Source organism: Salmo salar, chromosome 29 (assembly GCF_965601325.2).
Source record: "Salmo salar chromosome 29, fSalSal1, whole genome shotgun sequence".
In the NCBI taxonomy this organism is placed as follows: domain Eukaryota; kingdom Metazoa; phylum Chordata; class Actinopteri; order Salmoniformes; family Salmonidae; genus Salmo; species Salmo salar.
In genome coordinates, this window is record NC_138319.1 from 20301411 (window position 1) to 20317588 (window position 16178).

The following is a 16178-nucleotide window of genomic DNA, read 5'->3' on the forward strand; positions in this document are numbered from 1 at the left end:
TAACTGTTTGGCCATAATGACCATCATTATGTTTGGAGGAAAAAGGGGGAGGCTTGCAAGCCAAAGAACACCATCCCAACCGTGAAGCATGGGGGTGGCTGCATCATGTTTTGGGGGTGCTTTGCTGCAGGAGGGACTGGTGCACTTCACAAAATAGATGGCATTATGAGGTAGGACAATTATGTGGATGTATTGAAGCAACATTTCAAGACATCAGTCAGGAAGTTAAAGCTTGGTTCCAAATGGACAATGACCCCAAGCATACTTCCAAAGTTGTGGAAAAATTGCTTAAGGACAACAAAGTCAAGGTATTGGAGTGGCCATCACAAAGCCCTGACCTCAATCCCATAGAAAAAATGTGGGCAGAACTGAAAAGCGTGTGTGTGAGCAAGGAGGCCTACAAACCTGACTCAGTTACACCAGCTCTGTCAGGAGGAATGGGCCAAAATTCACCCAACTTATTGTGGGAAGCTTGTGGAAGGCTACCCGAAACGTTTGACCCAAGTTAAACAATTTAAAGGCAATGCTACCAAATACTAATTGAGTGTATGTAAACTTCTGACCCACTGGGAATGTGATGAAAGAAATAGAAGATTAAATAAATAATTCTCTCTACTATTATTCTGACATTTCACATTATTAAAATAAAGTGGTGATCCTAACTGACCTAAGACAGGGAATTCTTACTAGGATTAAATGTCAGGAATTGTGAAAAACTGAGTTTAAATGTATTTGGCTAAGGTGTATGTAAACTTCCGACTTCAACTGTATTTCTGGCCTGGAGGAATTATAAGGTAGGAGGAAATTTGCTTTGTTCAGTCTCAAGATGAGTCAGCAACAGAGCTACAGTCGGGCCACACTGAAATATCATAAATCTAACAGGTTGTACATTAAGAGCTTTGATCATGTGACCGCAACAACCTTGCTTAGGCATAGGCTAAGTATGAAAATATGCTGAGTTGGTGTATGTGGTGGGCTCTGTATTTCTGGTTGCTGCAGTGAGGTGTTCAATATGCTGTATCCATGACAGTGAAACATGGGAGATGTATTTGCTTTAAGTGTTGTAAGGACCATACAGGCCTACATTTACCTCTTCTAGCTGTCATATACAGTATTTCCTAAGGCAGAAATCAGAGTAGTTTGTCATCTAACCACTAGATGGCAGTAGCTACTCACATCTTCCTTTCACAGCTCCACTAACATTGCATAGCATGCGTAAAATAAGTGCCTGAATCCCTACATACTGATCTTGATGAGAAGGGAAAAAAACTGTCGGGGGAGGTTCTCTTCTGCACTGTTCAACCAATCCAGCACATTTTGAGAAGGAGTTAGGACGGAGTGTCGCCTTTTAACGTCCAAAAGCTGAAGTCGCGTCACAGGGTATTTTTCTATTTCCCCTGAACACCGATCTGGTTGTTGGGGACTCAGCAGAGGCTACACATACACATACACATTCCCAACTACTTTGCGAGTCAGTGAAACTGATATTTAGATTTGTTTTTATCAACAGACTGCTTTAGTATTGTTTTGCCCTCCAATCATATGAGCAGATGATAAACACTATGTTTTTTACCACAGGAGGTTGGTGGCACCTTAATTGGGGAGAAAGGGCTCATGGTAATGGCTGGAGTGGAATAGTTGGAATGGTGTTAAATACATGGAAATCATGTGTTTGATGCCATTCGCTCTGTTCCAGCCATTATTATGAGCCATCCTCCCCTCAGCAGCCTCCCCCTGGTTTTTACTCTATTGCTGAACAAATGGTCATGTTTATGTCACTTAGAATACTGTGGCATTGATCTGAGGGAAGAGTTTTCAGTCCTTTACAAACCTCATGTTTGCGTTCATCCCTTACGGCTTAGCCTTATGGCTATAAAACGGGTCAAAACTATGTCACAATCTATATTTGCCTTAGTATTTACCAGTTCAAGTGCGTAGTTTGTGGAATAAAGGAGAAACCTTCATCAGGGAACCTCACTCCTAAGGTTGATTATGCTTTTCTATGCTGGATGGCATTTGGTGTTGTTACTTTTTGTGCTTCAGAGATGGGGTTTTAACTAGGCTAAACACTTGACACAGTGATACTCAAACATAATTTCCCACTCGGCACTGTCCTTGCTTGCACTGGCCCTCTTACTCACCAAGTGTTTTTTTTGTACCTTTTACAACCTTCATCAATCTGTTTTTGTATTCTCTTGCAGAGCCTATGAGAAAGGAAAGAATCAAGAGTAGGAGACGTTTGTTGACTCTTCTAGACCAAGCCTAACCGGGAAGAACAGGTGAAATAACCCCTATAGCTAACCACTGTGGGATTTCCTGTATTAGTCACAGGCCAGTATTGACCGTTTCCCACTGTGAGACTTGACACTGTTTTCTTCCCTACGGTTTGTTCATTATGACACAGAAGCCATCATTACCATGGCAAACCATAGGAATGCCATTTACCCTAAAGCCCCTCCCTTTTTCCCCATCTTCTAAAATAATCTGTCCTCCCCTGCTTTTTTTTCTCCTCTCCTGTCGTCTCTTCCTCCTGCTTGCATGACTCTAATGGTACCCATTTTTACCATACACCGTAAAATGTCGGCACACACATTTATAAGGTTCTGATTGTAAAATGCCATAGACAACAATTGTTGGCTTATATTCCCTAGGCCTGCTTTTCACATTGCTGATGTTGAATAGTTGCCTTTTGTCTGATTGTACAGCTACAAAAGTGACTGCTGTCGTCAATGCTTGAAGACTAACCCTTTCCCAACTTTTAATGTAATTTCCAAATTCCAGTACAGTTTGAGAATACATGGTCAAGTCAATCAATCTGATCAAAAACCTCCAATTGAAAAGAAGTGATACAACCCAAATGTTATACTATTTAATTTAATGCAGTTAGTTCTTTATTGTATCTAATTAAAAGTAGCCAGGAGTACCTAACGGAAAACTGTCCCAAAGATAAAACAAATGGAGGGAAAACTGAGTTCTAAAACATTGTAGAATGTTCTATCGGTTCGCTCCCTGCATGTTGCGTGGGGGCAGCTGGTTGCCCCGGACAATGGTACAGGTGAATCCTGGACTGTTTGTGGGGCAGTTCCGGATCGGCCTGTTTGCTCAGCTAACTTTTTCCCAGTGAAAACATTCTCGCCATGCAGGCCTGCTGGGATCCAGAAGCCTGGCGGACGGTGGCTGATCCCGGCATCCTGCATCCTGGATGCTCAGAGCAACTAAACCCCGTCCATGGAGACCCTCACTCAACAGGATTTTGAGTGCTTTGACCCCCAGGCCTCACACACAATAAGGTTAGCATGACAACCACAGTAAAAAGGAAAACAATCATTCTGCTAGATCTGGGACGGATACATAAGTATATACATGGCAACACTTGTCTGGGAGTTATGATTATCGAGGATTTCTATTGAAATGTGCCTATGGATAAGAATGGTAAATTGCTTCAATCAATTTGCGTACTCATAAAAAAAAACGTAATACGACAAAAAATACCAAATATTCTTATTCTTTCACATTTCAACAGGTTCAGGTAAGATATCAACATAATATAAATGTTGTTAATGCCTGTGTCATAATGCATTCTTTTGCATTTAAATGATTTTTAAGTTAAATGTCGGAGTCAAGATTTAAATGTCAGCTTACATTAATTTGGCACCACTCAGACGCAAGGATGGAACCACCATTTTGTGTCTTTCCTGTCACTCACACCAGTCCCTCAGACTTCTGCGTAGGTGCCGTTGTAGAAGAAAGGCTTGTCAGTCACACAATGACCTACGACCTCTGGGGTCCATCTCTGGACCTTCGGCTTCCCCTCTTTGTCTGGCCGGACAATGACGGTACTGCGGGATGAGAGAGAGGGGTCCTCATCAAAGAAGTTGAAGGGGCGCAGGAAGAATCCCACAGCGTTGCCAGGCGTTGCCGTATTGGGGATGTCCTCCGAGTGGGGCACATGCAGGAAGCCCACTGTCACCCAGGCAACCAGGTCCTACACAAAAGATATTGTCAAGTTGATTGATGAATTGATTAATTGGATTGATTATTGAGTTATACAATTATAATTCTGTAACCTGTGTAAGTAAGGAATTATACACAGTAATGTCATCCAGGGTTGAGAAGCTGCTGGTATAAATCTGAGAATGAGTTGCGTTATTGATAGCAGCAGGTCTAACCTGGTTGGTGATGTTTTCATTGTTGCGGATGTAGTCCTCAAAGGAGACCACAGGCTCCCAGGGGTCGTTCTGAGTGTAGATACTACTGCTGGTGGGCTCACTGTCCTTGTGCCTGGTCACAGCCAATGGGTATCTACAGGGGAAAAGTAATCCATTATCACTCTCACTAATACAGATCATATGTACTGCGCTTTAGATAAACTGAATCAGAACTTTCTGACAGTAGATGATTAGAGAGAGAGAGAGAGAGAGAGAGAGAGAGAGAGAACCAGATAGATAGATAGATAGATAGATAGATAGATAGATAGATAGATAGATAGATAGATAGATAGATAGATAGATAGATAGATAGATAGATAGATAGATAGATAGATAGATAGATAGATAGATAGATAGATAGATAGATGATAGTAGAGCATTGATATATCTTTCATAATAATGATCTGTGCACCCGTCATACACCACAGTATCCATTTCCCATATTCTCTGGATTATCATGGAATTGCTGTCTGTAGTTCATGGTACCTGTACGTTTTATTCATTATTTTATGCTAGGGTATAAGGGATGCTACTACCCCACCAGTGGTAGTCTACAGGAGGGAACTACTCAACAGATGGAGTGGAATGAACTGAGGTTGACTTTAGACCTTTTCTGATGTATCAAAAGTAAGATTTGATTAAATGAGCTTTTAGGGTTAACTATCCCTTAAACTAGCTGTGTGTTTCTGTTACCTGGACCAGCTGATGCCGTTCTCCTCTCTCCAGCCACGGGGAAGCACACTGTTGGCGTGGGAGTTGTACTGGATGCGGTACCCTTTCTGGTGGCCCCACTTGTTCTTCTCATTGGGGTTGTAGAAGTGCACGTAACGGGGGAACTTTTTGCCAAATCGGAAGGCTGCGCTGCGTTCCGTTTGGTGTTGCGTCTTGACGAGCTTGGATTGGACGACAGAATGTTTATGGCTCCACGGGTTGGTGAAGTTCACGTACTTGAGGTCCATCGACTCAAAGCTGTTCTCCCGACCTGGACCGTTTGACAAAAGCAATCATATACTGAACAAAAATATAAACACAACATGTAAAGTGTTGATCCCATGTTTATTGAACTGAAATAAAAGATTCCTAAAAATGTCCATATGCACAAAGAGCTTATTTATCAAAAATGTTGTGCACTAATTTGTTTACATCCCTGTTAGTGAGCTTTTCTCCTTTGCCAAGATAATCAATCCACTTGACATGTGTGGCATATCAAGAAAAGGGGTGGTGCTGAGGAGTATTTATTTCTGTCTATATTAAAGCCCTTTTGTGGGGTAAAACAACTTCTGATTAGCTGGGCCTGGCTCCCCAGTGGGTGGGCCTGACTCCCAAGTGGCTGGGCCTATGCCCTCCCTCATTAAAACCTCCCTTTATTGCCATTTGTTGATTTGAAATACAGTTGACCTAAGCACTAATGTCATGTTCTGAAGCAGATATTGCACAGACTAGGCATACCATTTCACGTGTGATTTAGCAATTGTATTGCCCATGGTGCAGAAATGAGCGCTTATTTTGTGTTTCTTGTCAATGACTCACCAAAATGGTTGACAATCTCATGTTATTGTTTTTGGCTGGGAGCAACACTCATAAACTATCTAGGAGAATCACTCATAATGCAATGTTTGACCAAAGTTGTAAAATACCTTTTAGAATCTACTTCCCTAGAAGTGTGGCCACGCGACCAGATTATTAAAACAGAACTCACCGGCAATATCAAGGTCAACCTTGTAGTGGATGAGATGAGTGTGCAGGTTACCAAGTACGAAGTTATACACCTTAGAGCCGTAGTGCAGTCCATTAGGCGTAAAGAAGGTGGCGTGGATGTAGCCGGTGGCACTGACCCTGGACTCCATCACTCCGTTCTGGTAGAAGAGAAAGTCCCAGATGTAGTCGTAGTTATAGACAGTGGAGGTGGTACGAAGCACCAGCACGTGGTTCTCCAGACCCCCGAAGAAGTTGTAGCTCCCCTGGAAGTTACTGTTGTAGTGCCTCCTCAGAGGCATCCCTGTGGTCATTTCAAACACACACAAGGCGTTCTTGTAGCGCATGGGCTTATCCGTGTCGTAGTAATGGTGCAGGTCTAAAAAGGTTGCGATTTCGGGGCAGTCAATGCCAGGCGCCAGCTCGTAGTCCACAGTTCCCATGGCCCAGCCAGCGTCTATGTATTTGGTCTGCATGGCGGCGGGGGTGTCGCCCGAATAGAAGGCGATAGCCTCCTGGAGACTGACCTCGTAGGCGATGCGCTCTCCATTGAAGCGCAAGTCAAAGATTTGGAGGCCGGCGGAAGAGCGGACTCGGAAGGCAAAGGACCAGCCGGCGTATTCCACAAAGTTCCCATCCACGTGGTAGCGAGGGCCTTGGGGCTCTACCAGCTTGGGCCCATGAATGTCGGTGCGCGTGTTGCTGTGCCCACGGGGAATGTAAGTGGAGTACAAGTCTTCATCGTCATGGTCAGGAAGCTTGACCTTCTCCAGCGTTCCCTTCTCATATCGCTCTGCCAGTTCTTCCACGTTGTCAAAGTACTGGCCGTTGTACCACACCTTCTCCACCGTCCAGCGCTCAGGGTCCAAATCTTTATGGTTCACCAGGACCTCAAAGCCCACAGGGTGGATGAAGTAGCCCTCTACGAACTTCTGCAGCATGATCCAGGTCCTCCTCTCACCCGACTCCAAACCACGGGGCGCGATGTCCGAAAAAGTCAGGCAGCGGTTGGTGCAGTTGTGGAAGGAAAATCCGCCCGTGGTCTCAAACAGGACCTTGTGGACCTTGGCAGTAATCTTCTGCAAGATGTCAATGATGTGCGAGTACTCCGCCGCCGTGATGGGTCGCGACTCAAACCGAATGGGCCGGTCTCCCTTGAAAGTCTTCCCCGTGTACGAAGTAGGGAAGGGCAGCGGACTCACGATGAACTCAGTGATGTTGGGCTGGGCCTGGTTCCCGAACTGCACCACCACCCTGGCCTGGCGTGTGGGCTTGGCCTGGCCCCGGTCCAGGGTCCTCAGGGCCTCGTGCTTCCGAGGCAGGTGGAGCTCCATCAACAGGATGCTGTTCTTCTTCAGGTCCTTGCCCCGGGTCGCTGTCAGACCCAGCTCTGGCTTGCCTTGCAGGTAGTCCCGGACGTCACGCATCTCACGGGGCGTCAGGTCGGCGAACATGGAGGCTCCGTGGTGAGCCCACTCCCGGCCACGAGAGGCTTCACACACGCCCAGAGCAACCAGCAGCACCAGCAGACAGCAGCACCTGGCCATGTCTATGGAGACACAACAAGTAAAAAAAACGGCCAGGAATTATTCGAGAACGTGCTCTTATAGTCACCGACAACCCTGTCCTTCCTGTTGAAATGACCCTTGCACTTGAGTTATTGAGCTATGTATAATGCTTATCTAATAAAAGCACTTGAGTAAACCCTACACTGATCTTATAGCGTGCTTCCTCCGTTTCCTCCAGTACTGAAAAGAGAAACATACATACTGTAGCATATTTAGCATCCAGATTGGGACACATTCCCCCCACCCACCCGTTCTCTTCCCCCCACCCCCCGTCCTCTCCACAGCTGGAAAAGCAAACCTCCTCCTTCTCATCCTTCCCCTCCTCCCCCTTTCTTTACCACTCTTTTTTTCCACTCCCTCTGGTCTTCTAACAGTATGGATCAGCTTCCATGCAGTGGGGATCTTCGTACAATGTTTCCTTTCCTCCCCTCTCTGCCCTGTCTCTGTTAATGTTGCATGTGTATCGACCCCTGTCAAGTCTGTTCTGTTCTCAGCAGCACACCAATGGGTCCTCACTTGAATCTGGGACTTATGTGTTACAGATTGCCTCTTTCAAACAGTTTGATTTTATAACATGCTTATGTAACCCTATTTATGTAATATTGTGATATGCTGCATTGAGGCAGAACACGAAAAGCATGCAAATCAGAGCACTGTAGGCAGTGCACGACTTTGTAACAAAGAAACTGACCTACCTACAGTAGGCACTTCAAACGTTGAAGGGTACTCCTGCTTCCAGCCCTGAGTGAAACAATGTTGCTTTGTCCAGAACCAGAACAGCCCAAGCAGTTGTATCCTTCCCTTTGCAGTTCAGATGGAAGAGATGTATTATGAAAACAGGGCTCAATGAGCAGCTGCTTTTATTTTGCCTTCAACCTTGCAGCGGCGGAACGGGATTGGTCACCAAGGGGTTGTAAAAGTGTTGAAATCTCAGGTCTACTGTATAGATGATTCATTCCACAGGGGGGCACGCAGAGAAATTGAGCAACAAGTGATTTTGAAACGATTTGATTAGTGTCACCTTGCCAAGTCACCTTGCCATGGTTAAACGCGGTGGTTCGCACTTTCAGTTTTGTGCGAATGCTGCTAGGTAGGTTTTAATAGTCACAGTGGTGACAACATCCCCTATACACTTCCTGATGAACTCAGTCACCATGTCCGTATATACGTCAATGTTATTCTCAGAGGCTACCCAGAACATATCCCATGATATTTATTTATTTAATTGTATTTTTTTTATTTCACCTTTATTTAACCAGGTAGGCAAGTTGAGAACAAGTTCTGATTTACAATTGCGACCTGGCCAAGATAAAGCAAAGCAGTTCGACAACATACAACAACACAGAGTTACACATGGAATAAAACAAACATACAGTCAATAATACAGTAGAAAAATAAGTCTATATACAATGTGAGCAAATTAGGTGAGATAAGGGAGGTAAAAGCAAAAAAGGCCATGGTGGCAAAGTAAATACAATATAGCAAGTAAAAACACTGGAATGGTAGATTTGTAGTAGAAGAAAGTGCAAAGTATAAATAATGGGGTGCAAAGGAGCAAAATAAATAAAATAAATAAATATAGTAGGGGAAGAGGTAGTTGTTTGGGCTAAATTATAGATGGGCTATGTACAGGTGCAGTGATCTGTGAGCTGCTCTGACAGCTGGTGCTTAAAGCTAGTGAGGGAGATAAGTGTTTCTAGTTTCAGAGATTTTTGTAGTTCGTTCCAGTCATTGGCAGCAGAGAACTGGAAGGAGAGACGGCCAAAGGAGGAATTGGCTTTGGGGGTGACCAGAGAGATATACCTGCTGGAGCGCGTGCTACAGGTGGGTGCTGCTATGGTGACCAGTGAGCGGAGGTAAGGGGGGACTTTACCTAGCAGGGTCTTGTAGATGACCTGGAGCCAGTGGGTTTGGCGACGATTATGAAGCGAAGGCCAGCCAACGAGAGCGTACAGGTCGCAGTGTTGGGTAGTATATGGGGCTTTGGTGACAAAACGGATGGCACTGTGATAGGCTGCATCCAGTTTGTTGAGTAGGGTATTGGAGGCTATTTTGTAAATGACATCGCCGAAGTCGAGGATCGGTAGGATGGTCAGTTTTACGAGGGTATGTTTGGCAGCATGAGTGAAGGATGCTTTGTTGTGAAATGGGAAGCCAATTCTAGATTTAACTTTGGATTGGAGATGTTTGATGTGAGTCTGGAAGGAGAGTTTACAGTCTAGCCAGACACCTATGTATTTGTAGTTGTCCACATATTCTAAGTCAGAACCGTCCAGAGTAGTGATGCTGGACAGGCGGGCAGGTGCAGGCAGCGATCGGTTGAAGAGCATGCATTTAGTTTTACTTGTATTTAGGAGCAGTTGGAGGCCACGGAAGGAGAGTTGTATGACATTGAAGCTCGTCTGGAGGGTTGTTAACACAGTGTCCAAAGAAGGGCCAGAAGTATACAGAATGGTGTCGTCTGCGTAGAGGTGGATCAGAGACTCACCAGCAGCAAGAGCAACATCATTGATATATACAGAGAAAAGAGTTGGCACAAGAATTGAACCCTGTGGCACCCCCATAGAGACTGCCAGAGGTCCAGACAACAGGCCCTCCGATTTGACACACTGAACTCTATCAGAGAAGTAGTTGGTGAACCAGGCAATGCAATCATTTGAGAAACCAAGGCTATTGAGTCTGCCAATGAGGATGTGGTGATTGACAGAGTCGAAAGCTTTGTCCAGGTCAATGAACACGGCAGCACAGTATTGTTTCTTATCGATGGTGGTTACGATATCGTTTAGGACCTTGAGCGTGGCTGAGGTGCACCCATTACCAGCTCTGAAACCAGATTGCATAGCGGAGAAGGTGCGGTGGGATTCGAAATGGTCGGTAATCTGTTTGTTGACTTGGCTTTCGAAGACCTTAGAAAGGCAGGGTAGGATAGATATAGGTCTGTAGCAATTTGGGTCAAGAGTGTCCCATCCTTTGAAGAGGGGGATGGCAGCAGCTGCTTTCCAATCTATGGGAATCTCAGACGACACGAAAGAGAGGTTGAACAGGCTAGTAATAGGGGTTGCAATAATTTCGGCAAATCATTTTAGAAAGAAAGGGTCCAGATTGTCTAGCCCGGCTGATTTGTAGGGGTCCAGATTTTGCAGCTCTTTCAGAACATCAGCTGAATGGATTTGGGAGAAGGAGAAATGGGGAAGGCTTGGGCGAGTAGCTGTGGGGGGTGCAGTGCTGTTGACTGCAGTAGGGGTAGCCAGGTGGAAAGCATGGCCAGCCGTAGAAAAATGCTTATTGAAATTCTCAATTATAGTGGGTTTATCGGTGGTGACAGAGTTTCCTATCCTCAGTGCAATTGGCAGTTGGGAGGAGGTGTTCTTATTCTCCATGGACTTTACAATGTCCCAGAACTTTTTTGCGTTTGTGTTGCAGGAAGCAAATTTCTGCTTGAAAAAGCTAGCCTTGGCTTTTCTAACTGCCTGTGTATATTGGTTTCTAACTTCCCTGAAAAGTTGCATATCACGGGGGCTGTTCGATGCTAATGCAGAACGCCACAGGATGGTTTTGTGTTGGTTAAGGGCAGTCAGGTCTGGGGAGAACCAAGGGCTATATCGGTTCCTGGTTCTAAATTTCTTGAATGGGGCATGCTTATTTAAGATGGTGAGGAAGGCATTTAAAAAAAAAAAACAGGCATCCTCTACTGACGGGATGAGGTCAATATCCTTCCAGGATACCAGGGCCAGGTCGGTTAGAAAGGCTTGCTCGCTGAAATGTTTCATGATGATGTGGAAACAATGAAATGATGTGGAAACAATGTTGATTCAACCAATGTGTGCCCAGTGGGACATAACACTGGGAGATTGACGTCTTATCTACTTCTGTTCTGTGGAAACAAAGTAGTTGGTACCAGAACTAGCTGAATCAAGCATTTAATCACAGTCGATGGAAACCCGGTCTGAGAGTTAACTCACTTCTTTCTCTCTCTGGTAACTAGTGAGGTGTGTTGAAGGGCTGTGGCCGCGAATGGATCCAAAATGGCTGCCATGCTCCAGATGAGAGCTACAGACAGGCAGGGCTTTGGTGGCAGCTGTGTTTGTGTCTCCTTTCTCTGGGGGTCAAAGGGTCAGGCCAGGGATATTGGCCGGGTTGAAAGCCCCCCGGCTCCTGTCCATTGACATGTTTTATTAAATAAACGCCACTGCCATCCTTCCCGAAACGCCTCTCTTTATAGGATTAGTACCAGCACAAACATATCCCTCCATCATGGATGATGTCTCTCTCTCTTTGCCTGTACCCCCTCTGTGTCACCCAGTGTCACCCCCTCCTTCCTCCTCTTTCCTTCCTCAGCCCCAATCCTGCTTGGTCCTGTACCGTTGGACAGGCAGGAGGTCCGAGTGTCACCATCCTTCCGTCTGGTGGCCAATGGCAGCCCTCCCAGCTGTGGCCCTCAGGCTTCTCAGCCAATGAGGTGCTCCTCAGATGGCACTGTGCTCCTCCGGGAATCGGACACCGTTTAAAACCCTGTGAAAGGGGCACCCGCCCCTTATAAAGCAACAGATCCCCTTACTGAGAATATACTTTCAGGACCTGACAGAGAGAAAGAAAACGAAGATACCTTGATCTAGGAAAGGGAAGTAAATCAGTGGTATACCGTATTAGGATCAACAGTCAAAGGAATACCCCCAGGTTATCGAAGTGCCAAGCTCTATCTGAAACCAGTTATATCCAGGTGAGAATTCTATTATTCTACTCCTTGCCTTCAGTTGGCTGTATTTTATCCCCAGTTTATCTTATTGTTCTTGAGTAACCTGTGTCATCTCTTCCTATGTAAATATGTATTTGTTGCCTTAGTCACTCAATATAATAATGGATTGCACTGCCACAGTTTAACATTTTACTCCTGTATGTGTATAAATATTGAGAGATCATTTTTTTCCTCAGAGGACTCTATTCCAAGGCATCACAGAGCGGAGAGAGTGAGCAGTATGTGGACTCTACTGATGTCTCTGCTTGGGCTGCGTGTGGTAATGGTGGTGGGGTAAGAACTGACCACCGTAGAGTCTAAGAGAAAGGAAACACAATTTATATTGCTTTACACTACATTTACTAAACTATATATCTATTGGAAGGGGTACTTCTTTCCGACAAGTTAATCATATTTACAAATCGTTTTCCCCTTTGTTTTTACATCATGGTTGCATGTTTCCCTTTTTTTCACTTAAATTATTTTTCACTCCTCTGTAGCTCAGTTGGTAAAAAAAAATCGAATAAAATCACATTTTATTTGTCACGTAGGGCTACACAGTTTACAGCATGTATAAAAGGTGCAGTGAAACGCTTGTGCGATAGCTCCCTCAACATTGCAGTACAATAATCAATAATAATAAATAAAAAATAGAAGAAGGCAGTATCCAAAGTAATAAACTCATATGTAAATGATAGGATATACAGTATAGACTACGAGCAGTTCAGATTATAGAGCATAAGATTGGATGAACTTTAATGTCCCCAAGGGGGAAAATTGTCTTAGACACCCAAAATAGACAAAATAGACACTACATTACACACTCAACATAATACATACATTACCTGTTTCCCAATATACACATGATCCACTTCTCATATAGCCATATACATAATACATATTGCACATTTAGTCAGTGACCTACTAACACAGCCCAGCATTACTTATTGCTGTTCAGGTATTTGATGGACAAGGGAATGAAGGACTGCTTATACCTGTTCAGCATGTAGGGACCCTATAGCGTCTGCCTGAGGGGAGGAGCTGATAGCCTCCTCGGAGTGAAGCACAGGGGATGGGGTCTGGAATAAGTTTCTGCGTGTGTCTGATAACGGTCTGTTCAGAAATAGTCTGCAGGGAGGGACGCCGCCTCACATACATTGGCCTTCATGGCAGTTTGTGTCAGGAGGAAATTTGAGATTTTAGTTGGACTGATAAATTGCCGAGCCAGACTGTGATGCCATATCTCAGGATAATCTCTTGAACGCATTTTAGAAAGGGAGCATTATTTTCTAGGTAGGAAATAGAGGCGTTGTTGGACTCTGGTGCAGACACTCCCTACTTGGACCTTCCAGTTAAGCACACCGCCCAGCTAAACACAAGCATGGCGCTTGCAATGCCAGGAAAGTGGGTTGGATTCCTTGGACCACCCATATTTAAAAAAAAATGTATGCATGCATGACTCTATGTCACTTTGGATAAAAGTGTCTTCTAAATGGCATCTATTATTATATTATATTATACACTTCATTTCATGTTGTTTATCACAACCCCAGGCACTGGTGTGAACACACAGTGGAGGAAAGAGTGGACCGGATCATTTCCCCCCGTCTTCAGCGTGAGGTGGACTGTTCCAAGGTGTACCAATACAACACGCAGGACTGGAGGCTGGATGTGGATAGGATGCGCCACAAGCACGGGGGTGATGACGGCATTGCACTGTACTACAAACAACTGGGTCACAAGGCAGTCTGCTTCTTATACAAGTGAGGAGATGATTACTATGACTCCAAAAATGTACTTTAACACAAAATGTTCAATAATGATATGAAAGCTGCAATGACTTGAATGTATAAGAACAAAATGAATATGCCAGTTATTGAGTGTATTGTGTGTTGCCTTGTGCAGTGTGTAATACATGTACTGTATGTGTTTTGAGCAGACCCACTGAGATGGAGACCCAGAGGGTGAATAAGACTGTGAGGGGGTGCTGTGAAGGCTGGGGAGGACCACGCTGTTCACAGGGTAATAACAACTTACTATACAGTAGTACTATTCACTTTCAATTGACGCTATGTGTGTCCATCTTATTGATTACATTGGCTATCAGTAGACTTCTGACAGCAGGAGGGACAAAAAAATGGACTGCATATTGAGAAGAATTGAACATATTTCCTCATCATTCTGTCTGACTAGCTCCGTTTCTCTCTTTCACACTGTCCCCCGTTTCTGGTCCAGGCGTGGGTGTGCGGGGCCACTGCTACTCCACATGGAGCTGCGAGGACTTCCCAGGGGTGCACAACTCCTCTCTGATGCCCATGGAGCAGTGCTGTGGCAGCCTGTGGGGCCTGAGCTGGAAGAACGCGTCTGACCAGACCTGCCTGTCCTGTACCTACACCCTGCTGGCTGGTCAGTGCTGTAGGCTGTACCGCTCTCCACAGCGCCACCTTCTCTGCCAATCACAGTATTACACTGATTGAGGACAACATTTGTTAGTGGTCGAATTTGACAGAGGAAAATTGTCTAATTGAGAACCAAACACTGCTCTATATTCTCTAATGGCTTTGAATGTCTAATGTACTTGATAAAGATCACTAGGAGGTCTAGACTGTCAGATGTTTGTCTCGTGGGGTTAAAGGCTGAGGTTCTTGGGAACTTTTTTCAGAGGAGATTGGTTATAAATATGTCTGCCAGTTAAAGACAGGCAGTTATTCCTGTGTGGCCTTGACGTGGAGCTGCTTTGAGTCAACATAATGATTCACATGTGCAGATGAAGAGTAATGAATCTATTCAACACTCTCTGTTGACTTTTCCTCTCTCCATTTCTCTTAATTTCGCTCCATTTCTCTCCCCGACTCTATCCATTTCTCTCCTCTTAGACTCTCAGTCGTCTCCCCTTGTGCGGGGAGGTCATTTGGGGAGCGCCCGGAACCCCCAGGGCTCGGCCACCTGTCTGAGCTGGGGAGGGGCTCACTATCGTACCTTTGACAGAAAGCACTTCCATTTCCAGGGCGACTGTACGTACGTCCTAGCATCGTCTACAGATGGGACATGGGCTGTGTACATCAGCACTGTGTGTAACGGTCGGGGAGACTGCAGCAAGGTACAGTAGCTTCCGATAAGCTGAACTATCACTCCTTGTCTCTCCGCTGTGTTAGCCTATGTGTGGAGTGATCTCCCACAAAGTAGCTTGGTGGATGCTATAGAATGTGGAGCGCTTTGGGTTGAATAAAAAGGCATCATTTCTGATTTGTCATTCTCCCAGGCACTGAGGATGATGCTGGGATTAGACCTGGTCTCTGTTCACCTCAGGAACCTAACATTAAATGGATTGCTAGTTCCTCAAGGAGAACCGCTCTTTCAGAATGGTAATTCCAACAGCCTGTAGTCAGAACACTTGAAACGCTTGACTACTCCATTCCTTTCCTTCTGTCTGTCAGTTCTGAAACGCTTGACTACTCCATTCCTTTCCTTCTGTCTGTCAGTTCTGAAACGCTTGACTACTCCATTCCTTTCCTTTTGTCCGTCAGTTCTGAAATGCTTGACTACTCCATTCCTTTCCTTCTGTCTGTCAGTTCTGAAACGCTTGACTACTCCATTCCTTTCCTTCTGTCTGTCAGTTCTGAAACGCTTGACTACTCCATTCCTTTCCTTCTGTCTGTCAGTTCTGAAATTGTTGTCAAGCAAGCTCACATTCACCTTCACACAATACCCCTTGTTTCGTTAGCTAGCCTGTACCATGACGATATATTTTTTTTACCATGCCTTCCTTCCCTCCCCTCGCTGTGTCTGTGTACAGGAGTGAGTGTGCATTGGCTGGGGGACTTTGTGTTTGTGGAGAGCGGTCTGGGGGTGCGGGTGAAGTTCGACATGGGCTACACTGTCTACCTGACGGTCACCACAGAACACCTTGCCACCACCAGAGGCTTGTGTGGAGTCTATAACAACAATGCAGACGGTGAGGGGACCAGACAG

General features: G+C 45.1%; 2 protein-coding genes across 4 annotated transcripts in view; one reads left to right on the forward strand and one right to left on the reverse strand.

Annotated features, from left to right (window-relative positions):
- Positions 1–2733: 2733 nt before the first annotated feature.
- On the reverse strand, positions 2734–8376 carry aoc1 (amine oxidase copper containing 1). Of its 3 annotated transcripts, none has more exons than XM_014181112.3 (5): positions 8167–8376; positions 5908–7452; positions 4902–5190; positions 4170–4302; positions 2734–3985 (listed from the first exon to the last, which is right to left on the reverse strand). In XM_014181112.3, the coding sequence occupies exons 2-5, from the start codon at positions 7448–7450 to the stop codon at positions 3716–3718; spliced, it is 2235 nt and encodes a 744-aa protein (XP_014036587.1). In that variant the 5' UTR covers positions 7451–7452; positions 8167–8376; the 3' UTR covers positions 2734–3715. The 3 variants fall into 3 exon arrangements, with proteins under 3 accessions (XP_014036587.1, XP_045566749.1, XP_045566750.1); XM_045710793.2 differs by having other exon boundaries at positions 8171–8353; XM_045710794.2 differs by having other exon boundaries at positions 8163–8304.
- A 4030-nt stretch (positions 8377–12406) lies between these two features.
- The window catches only part of sspo (SCO-spondin), a 77203-nt gene continuing 73431 nt past the window's right edge, over positions 12407–16178 (forward strand). The window contains exons 1-7 of the mRNA XM_082970736.1: positions 12407–12500; positions 13760–13969; positions 14146–14228; positions 14442–14612; positions 15083–15306; positions 15469–15571; positions 16003–16161. Of these exons, the coding sequence (XP_082826862.1) occupies positions 12448–12500; positions 13760–13969; positions 14146–14228; positions 14442–14612; positions 15083–15306; positions 15469–15571; positions 16003–16161 (1003 nt within the window). The 5' untranslated portion in view covers positions 12407–12447. The remainder of the gene's footprint in view (positions 12501–13759; positions 13970–14145; positions 14229–14441; positions 14613–15082; positions 15307–15468; positions 15572–16002; positions 16162–16178) is intronic.

What these genes read in the sequence shown, in the direction of transcription:
- aoc1 (XM_014181112.3), bottom strand. Translation starts at nt 7,450, where the DNA reads ATGGCCAGGTGCTGCTGTCTGCTGGTGCTGCTGGTTGCTCTGGGCGTG. An exon ending in AACGGCATCAGCTGGTCCAG is followed by an intron (nt 4,303 to 4,901) that starts GTAACAGAAACA and finishes TTTCCCCTGTAG; the next exon opens with ATACCCATTGGCTGTGACCA. An exon ending in ATGAAAACATCACCAACCAG is followed by an intron (nt 3,986 to 4,169) that starts GTTAGACCTGCT and finishes TCTTTTGTGTAG; the next exon opens with GACCTGGTTGCCTGGGTGAC.